The sequence below is a fragment of the Halictus rubicundus genome, chromosome 17 (assembly GCF_050948215.1).
Source record: "Halictus rubicundus isolate RS-2024b chromosome 17, iyHalRubi1_principal, whole genome shotgun sequence".
Taxonomy (NCBI): domain Eukaryota; kingdom Metazoa; phylum Arthropoda; class Insecta; order Hymenoptera; family Halictidae; genus Halictus; species Halictus rubicundus.
In genome coordinates this window covers 4843692-4864827 of record NC_135165.1, presented here as the reverse complement: position 1 = coordinate 4864827, position 21136 = coordinate 4843692, and the positions used below count along the sequence as shown (strand labels likewise).

At 42.7% G+C, this 21136-nt stretch overlaps 1 protein-coding gene across 4 annotated transcripts in view; it reads right to left on the bottom strand.

The window, feature by feature from the left end:
* Positions 1–21136, bottom strand: part of Nolo (ADAMTS-like no long nerve cord) — a 347161-nt gene that overhangs the window by 226359 nt on the left and 99666 nt on the right. For 3 of the 4 annotated variants that reach the window (XM_076802679.1, XM_076802682.1, XM_076802680.1), the window contains exon 2: positions 10400–10447. The exons of the other annotated variant lie outside the window; for it this stretch is intronic. In XM_076802679.1, the coding sequence (XP_076658794.1) occupies positions 10400–10447 (48 nt within the window). The remainder of the gene's footprint in view (positions 1–10399; positions 10448–21136) is intronic. 4 annotated transcript variants of the gene reach the window in all.

Sequence of the window (21136 nt, the reverse complement as noted above, 5' to 3'; positions counted from 1 at the left end):
GCTGTACCAACACCCACCCCCGCAGCACACCATCAGACTAGCGGGTCTTCTGGGGGCTGTGACCCTGCAGACGCTTCTACTCGCTAGCAGAACGATCTTACCCCCTCGGCGATCGTTTCTCCGATACGACACGACGAGCAATTCTCCCGTTCAACCACCTCTCCCCCGAACAACCCCCCTCCTACACCCCTCTCCGGAGTCTTAGAGGACGACTGACCCATCCGATTAAACGGATCGTTGGTTTTTCATCGGCGAATCTCGAATTTGGCGAGCTGCTTCGTTAATCGACGCGAGGACTCCCGATGGGGGTTCGTAAGATTGGGGTGTGCCGTCCCACGGGCTGCTCTTGGGGGTGTTATGTGTTTCAGGTTTAGAGCAGGAATTTGCAGGAATTGGCAGGAATTTCGTTCTGCTGTGACTTCTTCATCTTGGAGTTCTGGAAAAATTTTATTTGATGCAGGGGATAATAATCGTGAAATGCTAGACGTTGATCGCAAAAGTTGCGTAAATACAAGATTGCGTATGTTTGTACTTCGACGAATCGTAATTACAATTCACCGGAGATTGGGGTGCATGCCAACTTTGTGCAGGTCCCGCAACTCCTGTGCGGGGGTTGATGAAAATAATTTAGAAGGAATTTGCATTTATTGCGGAACAATTTATGGGAACCATCTTGTGCCTCTTCGTACCCCGTGACGGGGGCAAAATGGTTTTCCATTACTTCATTTGTTTCTCATTATCCCTTGAAAAAGCGAAATTATTTTCCGAAAAATCTAATACATGAAGAGTGATACAAACTCTAAATTAAATAGAATCGTGTAATTTTTTGTAAGCAATTTTTGTAAGCAGAGACGAGCTACTTTCAGTGCTTGGCAGGTTCAGTGTAGTTCGATCACGGGGACGCTGGATTCGCCGTCCCCTCTTCGTCGTCCGTTTTGTAACTTTGTATTTACGAGAGAGTGTGCCGATTCGATGGTCGCAGAACGTCTTTGTGGGAGTCCCACGCGATGTGTAACGTCTGCCGGGGAGAGTGGGCGAGGTACTCGTGTCGGGATACCACGGATACCCGCGTACTCGACGGCACGAACATGCACCGGGTATGTCGGACCGAGTCAAGGCACGCGTGAACATCGATTCCTGATCGTTTCGGTGCCAGACACCAGAAGGTCCTGTCACGTGATCGTATATTGCCACGGAAGGGCGCGCGGGTGGACGGACAGGGCTGATTTCCATCGTTCCTGATAGGCGTTCGTAACTCAGGACGCTCGATACGGATATCGGATACCGTATATCGGCCGGCTGCGAGAATTTTTCTCCTCTGTCGGGCGTTTGTCCGACGATTCGACCGAGAACGGAATTCAATTTCACCGGGGGATTTAATGGGTCATCCCATTAGCAACAAGACTTTCCCCGCGGCGCGGCGGCCGCTGGACCGGCGTAATTTGTCACCATTAATTCATCGACGCTGTTCGTCGGGTGTTCGCGGTTTTCCGCGGAGAAAATTATATTCGTTCAAGTCGATTTGCCATTTCGAAATTGTTTCAGATATTCTTGACGTTCGAATGAGACTATAAGTTGATCGAGGATTTTACATGCTCGTAATTTTGATCAATTTTGATATAAGGTGGAGTGGGGTAAAACCAACTCGGACATTGTAAAGTTTACTTTAAACTGATGTATTTTCTATCTATTCCACTAAAACCTAATAATCTTAATGTTTTTATTTAGCGCATGGTTTATTCTTTAAGTTGCGTTAATTTGGATTAAAAATATCTTCTGAAACTTATGATTTTCTTAATAAATTAAAAACAGTGCTGCTAAGGCGGACTTCCCCAAAACTGGGGCAAAACTGCACCTACCTGTTTAAAAATTATTGAATCTTATTTCCTTATATTAGGGGGCAAAAGCGGAATTATTATTAGTAATAAAATAACATAAAAGTAAAAATTCAAATTTTTATTCAATCATCGTCAAGACATCTCTCACATTCATATTGTTTTTTTTTTATCCTTTGTTGCAGTTTCCACAAACCCAGTTCATGCACTTGTGATTTCTACCTTACAGTTGGTACAATGCAACGTATATTCGAATAAATAAGGGCCTAGTGCAGATTTGCCCCGTGTGCGGATTTACCCCGCTGCACCTTAGATTTTGTTCTTCGAGGACCTAAGAGATTGTCCGGTACAGTGTGATAAGTAGACTGCGGAGTTTTGTGCAAAATACAATTTTTCTAACTCGATCGTGAGAAATGGATAACAATATATTTCTTTTTTCAATAATTTTAGCGAGTCGAAAATAATGTAAAAATATTCTTTACATTCTCCGTGACGTTTTCAAACTAGATGCAGAAAAGCACTGTCCACTTCTCCAATTTTTAATTGTTGTCATCAACAAGTTCACTACTAGTTATACACGCCGTTATTTAAAGCGAATAATAAATAGATCCATAGCATGAAACTCGACCAATTTATAGCCTTCCTGCGACACTATCTTCGTGCACATTTTACAAGAGGATATATCGCGTTTGATAGAATATCGTAATTATAAATGTTACGGCTGAGGATAAATGCAGGTAAAGCATTAATCAATCGAATATTTCCGGCGACTCAATGAGTGATTCAATTAATTTTCGTGGACATTTTGGAAACGAATGACGTACTTATGAACTTAATATGCAATTAAAATAATTACGTACGCAATCATGAACGAATGTAATCTCGAATGCAATCACGTGCAAAGATAATAAGGTAGGGGATCGATTGTTTTGTCAGGTAAAGTGCGCATCGCAAAGTAATGTACAACGTTGAGTACCGTTAGTATAACAAATGGACAAAGCCCAGCGATCACAATTCAAGAGCAGCAATCACATCCACTTAATTCAGTCCAATTTCCATTTCATGAAATAACGCTTAGTGTCTGAACCGCTGCACCTGGACCGTAATGCAGCGCGTTGTTAACCTTACGGAGGTCAGAGGTAGACCCGTCCGGATCTATGGTACTCGAGGGACGTTTACTTACGGTCCAAACGGAAACGGGCGTGTCCCTGGGGCCAGAAATATGTAGCTCGCAGGTTCGACGGCTCCGGGTATCATAATAACCTATCACTCCGTGTTGGACGTCCTAGCTGACTGAACGGTAACCACTATCCCTCCTATTGTAATATTTGCGAAGCTTAAAATGATCCAGTTCCCATTCTCTTAATCTCTTCAACCACTGCTGCTCTCCTTCCTATTCTCTTCAATCCGCTCACGATCATTTTCATCGATGCTTTTCTCGCGTCAGATCGTCCCAGATTTCTGATTTCGATTTAGCAGATTTTAAACGCTTATAATTCATAGCTGTGAACTTCGTAAAAGATTACTCGTAAGTACACACCGGATTTTATCCATTTCTGACAAAAATGGGTAAAAGAAGATTTTTAGGATCCTCTTTAATATAGCGCTGTCATTGAGAATTATAATCAGTTAAGAAAATTAGAAGTTACCGAGATATTTGCGAAAAACTTAGCACACAGAATTCTGCCTGCAAGTGTGCATCAGTGACACAGTCACAGGCATAGCCGGCCGCATCTGTTACAAACAGACAAGCGGCACCCCCTCCTTCCAACCTAACCCAAACCAAACCAGTATTCGTGTAAGAACCCTGCCGCCCCCGTACGTTTGTGTCTGCGTCACAGACGCACACTTACGAGCAAAATTCACCAGTAAGAAAGTTTTCTGCGAATATCCCGGGAACTCGTAATTTCCGCCGAAAACGAAAGTCATACTCGCATTCATCGCGTCGAAACGAATAGAACGACGTGTAATAGGTGTCAAAAGCTTAGGGGTGCAATCGTAAAGTTCAGGCTAATGGGCTTCCGGTAAGTTGAGGTAAAACAGGCCGGTCGTTCGAGGGTTAATAATCGAATGATTCTCAAACGCGATGCCGACATTCGTGCGGAAAGGGTTAAAACCGTGAATACTAGAAACCTGACACAGTCTATAGACCGTGTCTAGGGGTGCGGTGGATCCGCAATGATCAAAGTTCCTTCCGGGTATCGTTGTCACTGGCGCGCAGGGGGTACGGTATGGCGTTTCACGCACACGGGAACCTAACCGGCGCGAAACTTGCCGGGCAAGATAATTACGTGCAATCTTGGAAGTTCGACTGGGATATCCATCCAGTCCCATCATCCTCGAGGAACACGTGGTTTTGTATAGCGCGCAAGTTTCCGGCGCGGCACGGAAGCCTGGCGAGCGGGTAACCAGAACCAGCAGCAGTAGCAGGCTCCGGGAGCGCATTATGGGGTCCGAGCACTGTCAGTCGCACCTTCCGGCTGCACGCGATTCGAGGACGTTTACAATTTCCGGCAGACGTCGTGCGGCTCCCCGTCGAACCACCCTCAACCTTCCCCAACCCCCACGTTCGCCTCGACTCTCGCAGTCCTGCCGACGGCAATCGCTTGCGCAACACGTTCCGGGTAAACGGGTTCTACGCAATCCTGCTGTAATAATCCGGAAAGCCGAATTGACAGAAGACGTCGGTTACCGTGTACGTGCTCGTTCCCATCGACGTCACTGTTAACCGTCACGTGAACGTTACCCGCCAGACACCGGAGGGTGCCCTACCTACCCCAATTATGGAATTTTGATACGCGCGTCTTTCCTCCTCGGACCTCTGCGCCCTCCGAGTTACCCGACGTCTTCGGAACCCCTATGCTTTAACACACTTTGCCACAGACTCCTCATTCAGATTTTTACCTTCAACCCCCCCGCGCTACAATTTATTTTACGGTTTCAGGGGTCAGAACTTCTTTGCGGGTCACAATTTCCTAGAAGAAGATGATGAAAATTTATATCTGTCGTGATTTATATTTATATCTTTTGTATCTCTCTATGTTCCCCAATAGCTGCACATTAACAGCAACAATATAGAATTATAAGAATAGAATAGAATTATTAGAATAGAATATACAGGGTCATCCGTTTTTAAACGGCCAAACGTCAACCAGCTATAGAGGACCCCAAATGAAACAACTTTCACCCCTAACACTTTTTTTGATTCGGTCTTGATTTTTAGATAATTGCAAAACCCCGTCATTTTTTTGCGTTCACTTAAGATTAAATATATTAGGACTGCAATTATGTATCTTGATGATTTTTCCTTTGTTTCGTTTAAAATAAATAGGGGCATCTTTTTTATTAAATCAACTTTTTTGTATGACCTTTGGATCTTGGTTTTTTTGACATGGGGCACGCCGTGGAGACTGAATGAAATAACTTCGAATCAAAAAAAGTGTTAGGGGTGAAAGTTGTTCCATTTGGGGTCCTCTATAGCTGGTTGACGTTTGGCCGTTTCAAAACGGATGACCCTGTAGAATAGAATCTATAAGAACCCCTCTACTCTAGACCCCCTGGAACCCCTCTGGACTCTAGAATCTCTCTGTATCTTATTATTAGATTATAGAATTATTTTTTAATTTTACTTTTGTTTTTGCTGTATTATTTTAAAAAATTTTGATTGTGTATGGTTTATTAACCACTAGAACCACCGAACCAAATGCCCGGTGGATGATTTTTCTTCTTTCACGATTACTGGAACTATGAAAACGTTTTCACGAGAAATTTTTTAATATATCTCTTCTTCGGAGTACATGTTACCATAAAAATCGTACGAAACCCGAGCAAATTCAATCTTGCTGTCATCATAAAGGGATGAGTCTAAGTCACGTTTAGGGCTCGGTAGTTCCAGTGTTAAGTATCTTTTTGAAATCTTTATGTCGCAGGCGTAGGTGACCGCGAACGTGTCAATGTTAAAGTTAGAGATCGGAAATTTGGTACGGCATAGCAACCTAATGCGGGAGTCCAAAAGCCGCCAGCGATACGAACACTTGCAGTGAGGGGGTGGGAGTCGTAGTGTTCGAATTAGGGTTGCAGGAGAGGGGCACGAGATATCGTACGATATAATCTCGAGCGAAAGATTACACACCGTGGCGGTTGATTCTCATTTAGTTGGTCGGATACCGGTACAGCGAGGACCTGTCAGACCACACTGACGCGCAGGTGGCTCATTTCGGCCGACTTGGCCTGGCATCGAGTGGGGATTATCAATTAAACAACGAACAAAGGTCTTGTCCGCGACAATCGAGCACGCGTCGCACGTTAATGATTCATCGATCGCTCTTGGTACGCATTCCGCGGCATCGGCTTGGGAGCTCCTCTGTGTGCTTGGCAGCTGTCATCTTCTGTTAATTGGATCGTGCGCGTTCCGTATGATCGTCGGTTTGCATAAAGTTATTCCGTCTGTGACGATGCTCAGCGTCTAGCCTCGCTGAGACCAAGATTATACTGTGAAGCATTAGCCGCTCGGGAATAATCTTTACCGATACCAAGAAACCCTCGTTAATCCGTTCGCAATCGTTATTCTAAAACAACATTAATTTTACGCTATTTTTGCGATGATTGCTATCACCGAGAATCACGAATTAGAGGATCAAAGGAGAATTGAACAACGCATTACGGAGCCTTTGATCATTGAATTCGAATAATTCAACGGTATTAATATTTTTCATGGTTTCAGTAAGATTGGAAAGTCCAATATTCATTCTTCCATTGATATATTTCTTCTTCTTCCTCTTTTTCCGAGTATATTATACTCGTGCAATTTGTACTCTTTATTCTTTTAATTGAGTTATGACCGACGTAATGTCGAAAATTCTTTGAGCGCCAATTGCAAGTACAACTGGAGGAATTTTGAAACGCGAGGTTGTGATTTAATTAAGAGCCGGTCAAGCCGGCGGTAGGGACATAATTTGAGTTAAGAGTTTGCTTAAAGCAAAGTTCCGAAGAACTGGTAATGTAAATGTCGTGTAAAATAAAGTGGCAAGGAACTCGTGTAAAGTAAAGTTACAAAGAGCCTGTAGGTAAACGAGGAAACTCTGATTATCTTTTATCACGGGTACAACAATATTTATTTAGCGACGACGCTCAATTATTTGATTCGCCAACGTTTTCGTTACTTCGTTCGGTATAATAAATTGATTCGGTAATGGGTTTCTGGAAAATGTCTCGGCAGAAATATTGGTTTGAAAAGGTTCGCTCCATAAATTCTTCCTCGACTACTTTGCCTCGTGAAAATTTTATCGGGCACCCCATCTTCCGCGATCCTCCATCGCACATGCGTTGCGTAAGTACATGTAATCGTAATGAAGTGACTACACCAGTTATCAACGATGCTCTTTGAACGAGGCACCCGGCAAAAAGATGCACTCCCATTATCGTTCCACGTAGTTTATTCTGCGAAGTATAATATTCTGTAAACGAGGTGCACGCGAGCCACCCACCTGTCCTGCCCGACACGCATTGCCGGTGAAATTAATTTCGTCCTCGCTCCTAACTTCCTGCGCGTGCCAGAAATTCCTAGCCTTTACGGTTCACTATCGCGTGTTTTTAATTCCTATTTTCTAGCATCGCTCAAATCGCGATAGCACGCTCGGCAAAAAAAAAACATTCGCTAAACACCGTTCATAACGGTCTCCACGCTTTTTACGTTAAATACTCCTGCAATAATGCTTCTTTTAAGCTCCGACATTATTTCCATCGGTAAATGGATTAGCAAAATAAATTGACTAAACAAATTATCCCAATAAACAGACTATCCAAACCGATAAAGCTCGGAAAAGTCGATTTTATAATGTCACCACGATGCAATTTATTAACGTTCGAGAGGGCGCAAATGGAAGCTAAGAGATCGCAGTTTATAACAACTTAACTTCGCAAAAAAATTTTAAACCACGCAGAACAATTTTAGGAATTTTACTTCATAATTAATTTTAAAATGTCACAGCGTTACAATTTATTAATGTCTGAGAACACAAACAAGAAAATGTGATACCTCGTAGAACAATCGATTGGAGTTTAAAATGTCGAAATCAATCTGAAAATATTTCTCTTCTCAGAAAAATTACCCGAAATTACGTGAATGCAACCGACTATGAAAAGAAACGTTTCTGATTTATGGGTTCATTGTGTAGTGAATCATGCATCATAAAGATGCGCGCGTTATGCACTCGACGAGCTCGTGCATCCTTTAACTCCGCCGAAACTTCAAAAAAGAATTCCCCTCGTCGAATAAACGAGGCCGGAACTTTCGAGCGGCGGCGTACACAGAAAGTTTCGGAAACATCCTCAATAATTTACACGAGAGGTGACGAATTTATTCGTCGGGCAGAAAGTTCACGGTTCGGTCCGTTCTCTGTGCGCAGCCCGGCAAATTTTCCGACGGTGTTCGAACGCGAGCCAACACCTCGCAGCGCCAATTGTGCTCATTAATCCTGGCAGGAGAAGCAGGTGACGCTGCGTTTTCCAATTTCTCATCGAATCTTCCCCGCTCTTACGAATCTAATTAGCAGGAAGCAAATTGGCGAGCGCAAAGACGTTTCCGGGGCCCGGCATTCCTTGATAATTCAATAGGCAAAGAGAATTTTAATGAGTCTTTGTTGCCGCGAATTTACCAGAAGTGCTATTATTATGGTACTGGGAAATTCATTTCATATATGCTTTCAAAAGCAAATTGACATTTTATACAATCATTTAAAAGATTTTCGTACGATTTTTTAAACCACTTCTGTGATCTAAGTGCCATTAAAAAGATTTAAAAATTTCTTGCACTCGGAGGTAAATAAGAAAATGGGACGTGGTCCACATTACAACAAAATTAAAAAACAATTTTTCTTTTCAATCGAACGACTTCTATGATCTCAATTGAATCCGGAAAATCGGAATTGCATTTGTTGAGCACAGAGATAAAAAAAAATAGGAATTCGTTTAAAGAACGCCAGCCTAAGAATAAGCAATGTTTCACGACCGTAAATAATGATCTACACGAAAGGTCGCTCGTGTAATCGCTTACAGCTCGTCCGGTGAACGCGTAAACTTTCCGCGAACAAACAATTCCGCCCGCAGAGGCGTTAAAAATGACGCGAGATAAATTTCTACGGGGTGGGTCTTAAGTTCGAATTTGTCAGGAGAACTCGTATATCCCCCCACCCGGCCCACACCTCGTTTTATTTCCGCATTGTCGCGCGTAGGATCGCTGTAAATTCGTTGATATTTACGAGGTGGTGTCCACTCCGTAAACCAGGCATCGATTTTCGAAAATTATGCCCCGCCCTGCGAAGGGGACACGGTCTTCTAGTCAGCACTTCGGGCTCTCGCAAAGGGTGGAAAAGGACGGGAAGGGGTGGCAGAGGGTGGATGGATGGGTTGGTCGGGGGTATCGACGAGATTATTGTGAATCGTCGGGCGTCGAGTGGCGCGCGTGTATCTCGAGGACGATTCCTCCTGTCGGCGCTGCCGCGTTTATGGAATCCGCCCCCGCAACCAGATAGACAATACAGACGAGTCCTGGCGCCACGGCGTCTACTCTCTGATGGTATTATTCCGTCAGACCGGGACGCCAGTCATCGGATGAGTGTGGCATTAATTGACCAGAATTTTGAATTTGATCGATCGAGCTTTGTTCGCTCGCCGAAAAGGTTCACGCCCTTTTAACGCTATGCCCTACCACCATCAGTCAAATGGCGGTCCTTCTATATTTTATTCTATAATTATTGAATTTGTAAAGCTCTTTCTATACGAAATATGATTGAATACATTTATTTTTTAAATCCAAATATATTTAATATTGTTATTTTCATAAGCCGACGTGTCCCAGTCGCTTTTGGTGCTTGGAAAATTTATTGTCGAGGGGAGATTTCGGTCTAGGAGAATAGACAAATTTTAGAATTTTACAGTGGGAATTAACAAGACAGAAAATTTTGAAGGGAGAATTAAATTATTTTCTTATTCATTGCGTTCCTTGTCGAAAAACTGAATAGTTTCCAATTATTAAGGATCTTAAACTGTAGGTTCTGTAAAATATATAAGATTGTAGATATTTCTTATTTTTTCTTTGGATTAACAATCTGAAATATTATTGTGACTGATTACTTGTACAGCAAATCACGATTTGAACACGCATAATACATGCGTGGCTCGTAGACAGAATTCTTTGCGTGAGAAACTTGTTCACACAACGAAGAATTCGGATAATCGCGACTCTTCTGGAATGGAAAATTAGGTTCCCAACACTTCTCGACTTAATTCGAAATTAGCTACTTGAAGTCCATTGAGCCACTCCAGTTTTATCCTTCGGTTATGTCTAGCTTTTCTTTTATCTTTCGACAAGAAGTGGCTGCTGGAATATATTATGCAGCCACTTAGGTTACCTATGCTCTACGTCCCACGGTAGGAATACGTAAACTGATTTTCTCATATAAAATAGTATGAGCCTTTTCGAAAGTTAATAAACAATAGCTTCTAACATAAGAGTCATTTTAGAATAAATCGTTTCTTTCTCAAGAGATAAAATAAATGCTTACCCCAATAAAAAATATTGCGGGAGCTCCTCTATATCCCTTGCAGCTTCCCTGAAACAAACAATTGCATTGTAAATAACTAGCTCCACATCTTCATTTTGTTTAAACAGAAACTTGGAAATTATTTTCTCAATAGACGCTAGTACAAGTACGAACACTCGATACAATGTTACTAACAACAGTATGTCTATATTAATGTCTAAAATATTACTTTCTAATATTATAGAAAGGATCTTTATACATTTATGGCACTTAAGCATTCATAGAAGCGTTCAAAATTATAAAACGAAGATACAACTATATCTTATGTTTATTATAGATACGTAATTTTCCCTTCAGTATGGTTTGTACAGTATAACCTGCATAAATTTGCATAAAGATCCAGGCTCTGGTCACATAAAATAATAAATGTAAATTCTTCAAGTAGTCGAGGTCAATTTTGGCGGATACAGACTTCACATTAAACGTACCCGGAGTAACACATTCACCATCGGCACCAGTCACTCAAAAATCATGTACCCACTCATTTCCCTAATGGCAAAAACTAATTTCAGTGTTCTAACACTTTCGCTTGGTTAAATTAATAACTTCCAGTCCAAGAAAACCTCGTGTTAATATTTTCCATTTCCGTGGAGAAACATTCTTTGCACGAGTAAGTGGGTCACGGTAACGCGGAAATCGCAGGACTCTTAAATTCTCCATTTTACGGTCAGCAAGCAATTTTTCCGAAAACCCGATAAACACGCTGAAGCAGCAAACACCGTGGCGAGAAGAAAAGGGGCGTCCTCGCAGCCCTCCGGAGGGCAGAGGGCGGGAAAATTCTTGAAGATTAATGACGGAGGACATGGCACCACCATGGTCGAGGGAATTTTGAGTCGGGGAGAGAGAGGAGAGAGGTTTGGAAAAGGCGAGGCTGCGCGGATAGGCATCGGCCTAAGGAGAGCTGCGCCCCCGCCCTCATTTGAATAAGACGGCAGTTAGTTGTGTTTACGGTGTACAGCCGGCTGACAAACGATTACAAATTGTCCCACTGACAAATCGCCGGACATTACTCGTGCACTTTTGGCGCGGCTACCGCCCGCCTCGCTGACTCCGACGCCCACGCGACTCCGATGCCGCCGAGAGATACTAATTGCGACGCTACGTGAACATTTTTGCCCGCCGTCTGCCGCGGACAATTCGAAGATGGCCCGAAGTGTCGTGCTATTACGTCGGAGCATCCCCTGACATAGTGGTTTCTTCTTCTGCGGAGCAAAATGGCACCAGCTTCAGATTTTACCACTCTGAAACTCCTTCCAACGATTTTCTTTGCGATTAGCCATTTAGGGGAAATTTTCATTTTATACCGACGTGTTGTACTCATTCTAGTGACGACACTTCGAGAATTGTGCAAAGTTTCGTTTCCTCAGAGTGGAAATCACCTTTCAAAGTGGTGTTATTTTCTCAGGGTGGAATATCCTACAGTTAGGTGATTTCTGATCTCAGGAAAAAATTGTGTCCATAGATTCCATACAGAGGTTCGAAAGTTCCAGGTATTAAAAAATCAGATTTCCATTCGTTTAAGATGAATGATGCATGATACAGTGGTCGACAGGAGTTTTCTAAGGAAACAGAATTTGTAACTTGATCTTAGATTCCGTTGACCCACTTTCTGTGCTGAAGCCAAGAAGTTCTTCTTGCACTGGAAATTGCTTTAAAAAATCAAATTTCCATTCTTCCAAGATGTATGATACAGTAGTCCACGAAAGTCGTCTGAAGGAAAAGAATTTTTAACTTGACTTTAGATTCTATTGACCCAATTTCTTATAACAAACTTGAACGTTGCTTTAAAAAATTGAACACTGAAAACATCGAGCAAGACCAAACGATAGCTTTCAGACGTTTTATTTTATTGAAGGAATACAGATTTTGTATTAAAAGAATTTACTGGAATACTTCTTTCTTATTTTCTTCACCTAAAAGGTGGAGTATTGAGAGGATCATTTCGTCTATAAAATACTACAAATTTAAACGCCCGCAGACTAATTAAAGAATGATTTCACGACCGAAGCTTTCGCTTTACAACGACCTCTTAAAAATCGATACACGATTGTCCTAAAAACGAATCGTCGGAGGGAATAATTTTCTTGCGCGCCTCTTTTCTTATTATTTCACAAAGAATCGCAAGCCACCCGCTTGGAGGGTTGTGTTATTCAGCGCGGCGGCGGCGGCGTGCATAATTACCCGATTCTTCATGCGGAGCGTGACAGATTCGGTCGGTTCTGATTGGCCTTGATTGCGAGTGGTTGTATTACGTCTTTCGGGCGTATCTTTTCATCGTCGCGAGCACGAGGACGTGTTCTCGGTTTCGAATGCGCGACGAGTGCCACTCGACGGCACGAAAAGCGCGCGAGTAATGCCGGTCGCATGAATAGTCCGCGTCCCCGTATCGCAACGTATCTATCATGCTTCCGGCGGAACGTAAAAAGGGGATCCGACGGGGCCCCGCGGTGAATCGTTGCACGAAAATTTGTCTGCCTCACGTGGATTCCTATGTTAATGGAAGATAAATGGTATTGCGCGATGCACCGGAATGCAAACTAGCCGGGGACGGGGGCCGCGAAGCCCTCGGAGAAGATTGATATACTACTCCCGTGAACTTTCATAAATATCCTGGAAATATTTGATAGCCAGATTTAAGACATTTATGGCTCCTCCGCGGACAGACACTCTTATCGCTAATCAGACCGCGCGGAGATTTTCACCAATACGCAATTTTTCACCTACGTAATTAGTAGCGTGGAATAAAAATTGTCTGCCTCGACAATTGCCCGCAAACAGAATCATTTTTCTCTCTTTAATCATTTCCAGAAATTGAAAACTAGATCATCCTCCGATTCTCCTAACCTTCCCGACATTTCAAATTTTCCTCACTCATTTTTATCAGAAGTGCATAAACTCCGCAGTCTAGTAATTACACTGTGCACCTTTGGAAAATTTTGTAAGTTCATTGCAAGGAACTCTGGTTAACACTAGAACTACCGAACCAGTCAAAATGACTGGTTCCTAATTTTTTCTTCCACAATTACTGAAATTATATGTTTTCATCGGAATTTTTTGAATGAACTTTTTCATTGAAGCACATGTTAGAATAAAAATGGTATTAGGTTTGAATAGATGTAGTCTTGTCACGATTACAAAGCAATATTCATCAGGTGTATTTATTACTCGGTAGTTCTAGTGTTAAATGTATTCCTTCTTCTAATAATGATACATTGAAAATATTTTTGGCATAAACGCGTCCAAATTCATTACTCTAGTAGTGGGCGTTTGCTAATCAGTAGAGCAAGATCTATGAAACAGTACGATTATTTATCGACGCATTACGTTTCCGTGTATCAGTTGCCGCAATTGAATGCCGGTTTTGTTAACGACAGTCAACGATCTAGATAACCGAAGTATCCCAACAATGTTGCAGTATTGAATCGAATCGATGGAAATGGGAACGGGAACATGTTGCGATATGGTGGACATATCTACACGACGGAAAACATTACCTGTACCTGCGTGTACAGGTAATTAGAATCACAGATCCGTGTGTATCGCAAACACTGTAGCCAAACCTGTCAGTCGAATGTTATTTTATTAATCAACAGTAATTAACTATTGCCGCGTTCTAACTGATCATCGAGACACATTGACGTCAACTGTCTACCAGAAAATCATGTTCCGGTCAGGAAGCACTTTATTAATAGCCGTGGAAGCTGTGTTCTGTAAACTGTTGGCTAACTGAGCTGTGCGTTCGCTTACTATGATAGCGGAATCGTAGTTTACGTTCAGTCTGGGATTCTAGGTTCAATAATTAATCAAACATATTTTTGGATGAATTTAAAAAATGTTCAATTTTCATCAGACAAATTTTATTTTGGACGAAGTCCGCAAGCTAACAGTTACAGTAGAACATTCTCTGCCATAAACAGTATCTCCCACCTAGAATCGGAAATCACTGTAGACTCTAAAAGAAATTCATACCTAACCAATCCCAAACCAGACCTAGATCTTCTAGTTCTAATTGAAGAGATGGAATAGTCCTAATCAGTTTCACCTCGTACCCAGACCCTCCAGTTTCAACACAAAGCTGACCTCAACAACCAGTCAATCAAAACCAACCCCAATCTAACCAAAAACCTACCCAGATCATAAGAGGTCTTCAAACCCAATCAATCCAACTCAAACCGAGCTGTCCCAGTTCCACTCGATCCAGAAATCTCCCAAGACTCTACGAAACGTCGTCCTCATATCGCAGCCTAATCCCCTCTCCTCGTAAATATGCACAGAAACCCGTCCATTAAAAAGACGCACACATGGACATATAGATTCGTCTAGCTAGAGAGAGCCTGTATTCACGGTTTTCATAAAGACTGACCGGATGGTTCTTCACAGGCCACGCCGTCTCGTCGGCATATAATAGAGCCTTCCCGACGATGGCTCCTTTAAAGAACACGCTCGCGGCCGGCATCATCGACTTTGCCCGAGCCCCGACGCCTATCAGATGATGTAACCGAGCCAGCTTCCAGCAAGCCACCCCCCGCCCACGCGTCTCTGCGTCCGAGCGGTCTTTTAGGCGCCACAACGGCTATCCTTCGCTAGACCCAGCCACCGTCCTCCACGTGGGTCGATAACCACGCGACTCGCTGCCGAGATACTGCCAATGCTCGCGTAAATTTCCAAAGTTCCGGAAGTCAGATTCTTGCGCTACGGGGTGGCGTCTCTATTTCGGGAATTGACTCGAACGCGTCTCGACAAATAGAATAGACACAGCGAGCGAAGGAAAGATAGTAAACTTTGGTTTTACATTTCCAAATGTGGTACCAGTGGTTTGCTGAGATTCGTCCGATTAAAACGAGTCCAAACACGGCGCAAATCGGTCCACTTTTATGGTCTTCATATACAATAGTGATACAGTAGTGCACACTTAAGCGTCGCTATCCCCACCAATTTTTAGAAACTAAGACCTCGGACTAAAGATCGAGCGGGTCGATGGAAACTTGATACCTACGGTACGTGTCAGTCCTCTCTTCTTTCTTTAGCTGACCTAACCTCTCCAATTAAGCGTGCGTTTTCGGTCCCGACGGTGGACACTTAAGTGTGCAGTACAGTACAACAAATCTGTAAAACTAGTCCGATTTACGCCGTGTTTGGACTCGTTTTACTCAGAAAAATCTCAGCAATCCACCAATACTAGATTTGAAAATGTAAAACGAAAATCACTGAATATAAAAATTTTCTTTCATCGCATGACTACCTTTTACGCTCGCGGCGCCTCTTTGAAGTACGCCCGCCTCCTTTGCTCTAGCAGTATTATCCTGTTTCAGGGGAAGAGTGGGGACGGGTCACGCAAATTTAAACGTTGCAGTTTCAGTGAAATTTAATCGAGCACTACTGTATCATCCCCTGTATCTTGCTAAATTACGCGGACCCGTTCATCCGGCGACCAGCTGAAAAGACCAGTTTTGCGTGCTCTCGTCGGTCGGACGCTATTACTCGGCGAAAGTGGGTCGGCCGACGGTGAATGCACATTGCACACTGCAGACCTGCACCGGAATCGATTAATGGGCCATAGTTTTTGCTCCCGGGAGCCGGTGATCATTCGTGGATCCCCGCGATAGCCATCGGGATTGTTGCCTCGAGCTGGAGTTCCGGCCGTGAGGGTGCTGTTCCGAAAGTTTCGACGCCGGGGACACCAGCGTTGGTTTATTGTCAGCGGAGGGCTCGAAATTTGACGCCACCGAGGATCCACCTCCCTTTTTGCACGCTGACTTCGTCGGCTGAATTACTCAGTCGACGCGAAGAATACTGTTCTCCAAGCTGGACCAACTTTTGGCCTAGTTCTCTCTCTCTCTCTGCTGGGAGTCTCTGGATGGTCTTTTATTTTTTTAGACTTTGTAGTCGGAGTGTACGGATGATGACTGTTTTGGAATTGTTGGAGGTGTTTTCGGTACACAATTCTAGATTATAATCACCTCAGCTTTGTGCGAAATAAAGGTTGTCTGCGTTAATCGTGAGATACTGGAGATAGAGGAGTCCAGATTTCTATTTTTTTTTTTTTTTTTTTCGTAGCGAAACATTTGACGATTCATTTTTTTATAAGGACATTTTTCGAGATTTGCAAGCGCCACCACACGAGGGTTGTAGTTTTCTACACGAAATGCGGCCGTGCGCGCAACTGCAGCATAAAAACGACCATAACTCTGTATCAATGTCCAGTGGGACACTGTATTTATATGAATTTTTGTTTCATTGTTTTTGCGCTACGCGTGCGCCGCTGATGTGTGTAGCGCACGTTGCGGAACTTCCCTGCGAGACGCGCGTTCGTTATTTAAAACATTCTGAATATAGCGTTCGCTCAAACTAGAATACACAGGAGCAGACAGTATCCATAACAAAGTAATAGACACGTTAACTATTTCTTCACATAGTTAATAGACTGCGGATCTTTGCGCAAAATTAAAATGTTCTGCATCGATCGTGGGAAACCGGATTTCAACAAAAATTGATTTCATCCCTTAACACTTTAAACGCCCAACTAGAAACCCCAAAAATTCCATAAAATCAAATGAAGTCATTTAACGAAATAAAAATTGCAAAAAATTAAATGTATGATACTGAGTAATCCTCCAACTTTCTTGCATGTTACAGATCCTAATCAAGTTTAGTGCAATGAATATATCAACGTAAAAATTAATTTTAAAACCTGCACAAATAATTCCGTCACCCACATATGGGTGACGCGGCGACGAACGTGTTAATAATTTTAATGCATTGAAAACGATATAACGATATTCTTAGATGTTTCTGAACTTTTCAGAGAACAGAAAGATAGAATAAAGAAAAATTAGAAAGCTACAAAAAAAATCCTGATTATGAGAACTTCGAGTCATCGATATACGGAAAGCTGCTGCACGACTGAAAGCTACAATGCTGAGCGATTTGCTCCGTCACGAAAATGTTGAATCCTCCGATAACGTAAAAAATAATTGCTCTGCCAGACTTCCGAGCCCGTCTTCGATTATCTCGGGGAATAAGCGATGCTGAAGAATGCGTTCCAAGGAGAGCCCTAAATTACAGAAATGCTTAATGCGCGCCACAGCTTATCTCCTGTCCCGAGTTCAACGATGTACGACCGAGCAAGTGAGCCGTGATTTACAGTTTAATTCAGGTAGGCACTGGATTAAACCGGCGTCTTTCTAGAGAGACCGAACAGTCGGATTTATTGCGTTTTTTTTTCGACAACCAGCTAAAAAGAGTCCAGAGTAAGAGAAAGAGAAAGAGAGAGAGAGAAACTTGGACAAAGATCAGTCCCTCGGCCTCCTCGAACTTCCGATGCGGCGAAACTGGAGCAAACTATGTCGGGATCGAAGTAAGCTCCCGCAGAATATTGTCCATCAGTTATTTAAAGAATTTGTTCAAAGGAAAATACACCTGCTGGGTATGATATTACAAAATATTTCAAGTTCTTCGCCGTGGAAGAAATTCCGCTCGACGGGATATTTACATGCGACTCAATTACGCTGCCGAGGAATTCCAAACACGATCTTATGCGATATTGTGCCCGAAAGCTTTCGCGAAGGAGAGCGATCCGGGAAACAAGAGGGGAAAAGTCGATTCGAAGCATGGTATTCGCAGAAAACAATTTTTTTATTAATACGAACACTGGATGAAAATTGACAACTGTGAAATACGAAGGACTAATATTTCGGAACGAATAACTCTATTAATATTGAATAGAAACTCGTCACAGGGTCTATGAATATTTTCGTAAAAATTTGAACTCCTCATCCACTATTTTCGATATAAGTCACTTGCGCGGTTCTGGCCAGTGACATTTAGACGAAATCTGTGGTTCTCGCCGAACGTTGCAGTTGAAATACACAGTGCACGCTGGAAAGGGAAAAGTCACTATCCGTGGTGGTGTGGGTAGTGCCAGTGACCTTTAAACGCGAGGCTCGCAGTGACTTATATCGGGAATTCACTGTATTCTGCATGTTAATACCAGAGCATTTGAAAACGTCGTTGACGGATCCGTCAGGTGGAAGCACACGGCGGATGCAATTCGGTTTCTTTTTTCATTGAGGAATTACAAAACTGCAAGCTGAACGACGACATTTCAGGAGCAGCGAGCTAACAACAAAGCGGACGAAAACATCGACGGGCAAATATTCCGGTATTTTCCCTCTCGGCGAAGGGAAAATCGGCCACGGTTCTGCAGCGTGACCGTTAATGGATTTCCTATCAAAATTTTTGAACTAATTCAATCGCCGACGCATACTCGGACGCGGAACAAAGCTCGCGTGGCCAGGCTGGTGGTACACGTATGCACGAGCGTCCGCGAAGATGGTAGCCGTTTTTCGCCCTCATTTCACACGGTTTTCCCGATTACTCGGAATTCAATTCATTCTGTAAATTCTGTTCCATTAAACTTTTTTTTTCTCGCCGTGCCGCGCCGCGTTCACTGAATTTCGAAGCTTACCTTGCCCCGCTAACTGGTCCAGCAATTTATATGTAATCATCTCGCCCGGCTAACGAATTCGTTTAAAATCAATCGCAGTCGTGTACGGATTTTATCGTTACCAAATATAAAACTAACAAAAACACCGGTGAACGAGATTTATTGGCAGATTAACTGCGTTTTTACAGCGAATCGTACGTGTACGTTTTTTGACGAACGGGACCAGAGCTTTTCCACGATTTACGTCATGGGGATATGTATGTTTAAACAAGAGAAAAATGGGTCTTTCGAACGGTTATGCATAATTACGGTTTTCTTGTTGGGTGCGAGGAAACCGGTAATTTCAACAGCACTTTTCCTTACAAAAACTGTAGATCACTTGTTAAGTATCGAACAAAAATATTTTGATGATCTTTATCGTTCCTTGCAAGAAAGACGTGCGTGTGAAAAAACCATACATTCTCCGGGTGTTTTTTCACTCCCTGTTCAAAATTCTCGCGTGAACCGAGTACCATTTATTAAAAGCATGTTAATTATGCCACATTCATTTTTTTCAAAATTTTCAGGTCATTTATTAAGGATAGAAAAATATATTTTATTCCACCAGTCAAGATTTTTTTCCCTATGAAAAAGGTCGAGATTAACAATGTCTTATTTAACTACTATTTGACGAGATGATCTGTCGGGATTCACGTTAATTGCACTTTTGAATAACAATCACCCAGCCATGTTAATCGTATGTTAAATAATATTCCTATCAATGCATAATTTTTTTATAAATATGGGAAAAATAAATGTGGGAAATCAGTGGCGCAGTTACATTCATTAAACAGCTTTCATCGAAGTCAGGTAAATTGACAGTCCCCGTGCAATGGAGCATTACCACCTCGTTTATTAATTTCCATGTTTGCCGAACATCGACGATATTCCAGCTGATTAATTGCCGGACCGACGCGCGTCGACAAGCAGCTCGGCGATCACCGGAGGAAAGTGCGAATTTGTTGAAAAACATGATTAATCAATAGCGTGTTATTAATTACTCGTTGCAAGGGACGTGCACGCGAGCGGGACCGCGCCTGCGTGCTGTAGAATCGATTCGCGTGCACGCGGTTTACGTGCTATTCGCCTAACAATAATAAGGAATTTCCCTGGAACATAGAAGTACCTCATAATTCCTCCAAAAAGTAATTAACAAGATGCTTTACCGAGCAAATTCATTTGATCGAAAAACGTAAGAAACAACAACGTGTAGCAATAAAATTCGGTCAAAAAAAAATAAGAACAGCCTGCAGGGATTCAGTGATAAAATTTCGCGATAGAACAACCTGTAATCGATTTAGTGATAATTAGTAATACAGTTCAGCATTATCTGCTCGATAGTTGCAGTCGGCTTTCATCGAAAGTTGCATCGCGAACTTCGAGGACCGAGATTAGACGGTATCGCGAGTAGAAGGTCGCGGATCGATCGCGTGTAATCGACACACAGGTCCGTGTCCGTAATGATCCCGGTAATTGAGAGTCGTGCGTCCATCGGCTGATGAATGGGTTACAAGAAACGCCACGCTAAATGTTTTCCAGCGGCGCGAGCGTAATTACAAGTACGGCTGGTGGTATCGGTGGAACGCGGGTAGGCGATGATTACCGGTAATACCCGCGACCGTTCAATTGGATTCCCTTTAGTCACGCGGCAACGGCGCGGCGCGGCCCGGCGAGTCAGAATGGAGAGAATTGTTCCCGAAATATGATTGATGTTTCGCGATGTCTCGCCCTGTTGTGACGGCGTACAATGCCGATGAATTATTTTAATGCCGGCAGAGAAGCCGGGGCTCGAGGAAAATGTAATTGAATGACGAGCAGATTTAGCGAGGGACAAACTGACAAGACTTCAGGTCCCCTCTTGTAACGACCGCCCTCTGTCCCTGCAGCCATTGCCGATATTGCCAATTTAATTATGCCGTTTCACTTAGCTTTCCCCACGACGGAACGCTCTGCGCTGTAAATGCTCTGTGCCTCTGCTGAACGTTCTCTTCTTTGGGGAAAATAGATGTGTAATTTAGTCTGATGCATTTTGCAGTATTTAGGAGACGTCAAAATATTAGACCACGCATAGATACAAAATGACCATGAAGAATTAAAAAATTGAGAATTATATATATATATATATATATATATATATATATATATATATATATATAACACTTCAGTCACTTCAGTCTTATATAGTCACTTCATGACTATGTTGTAAACGTAAA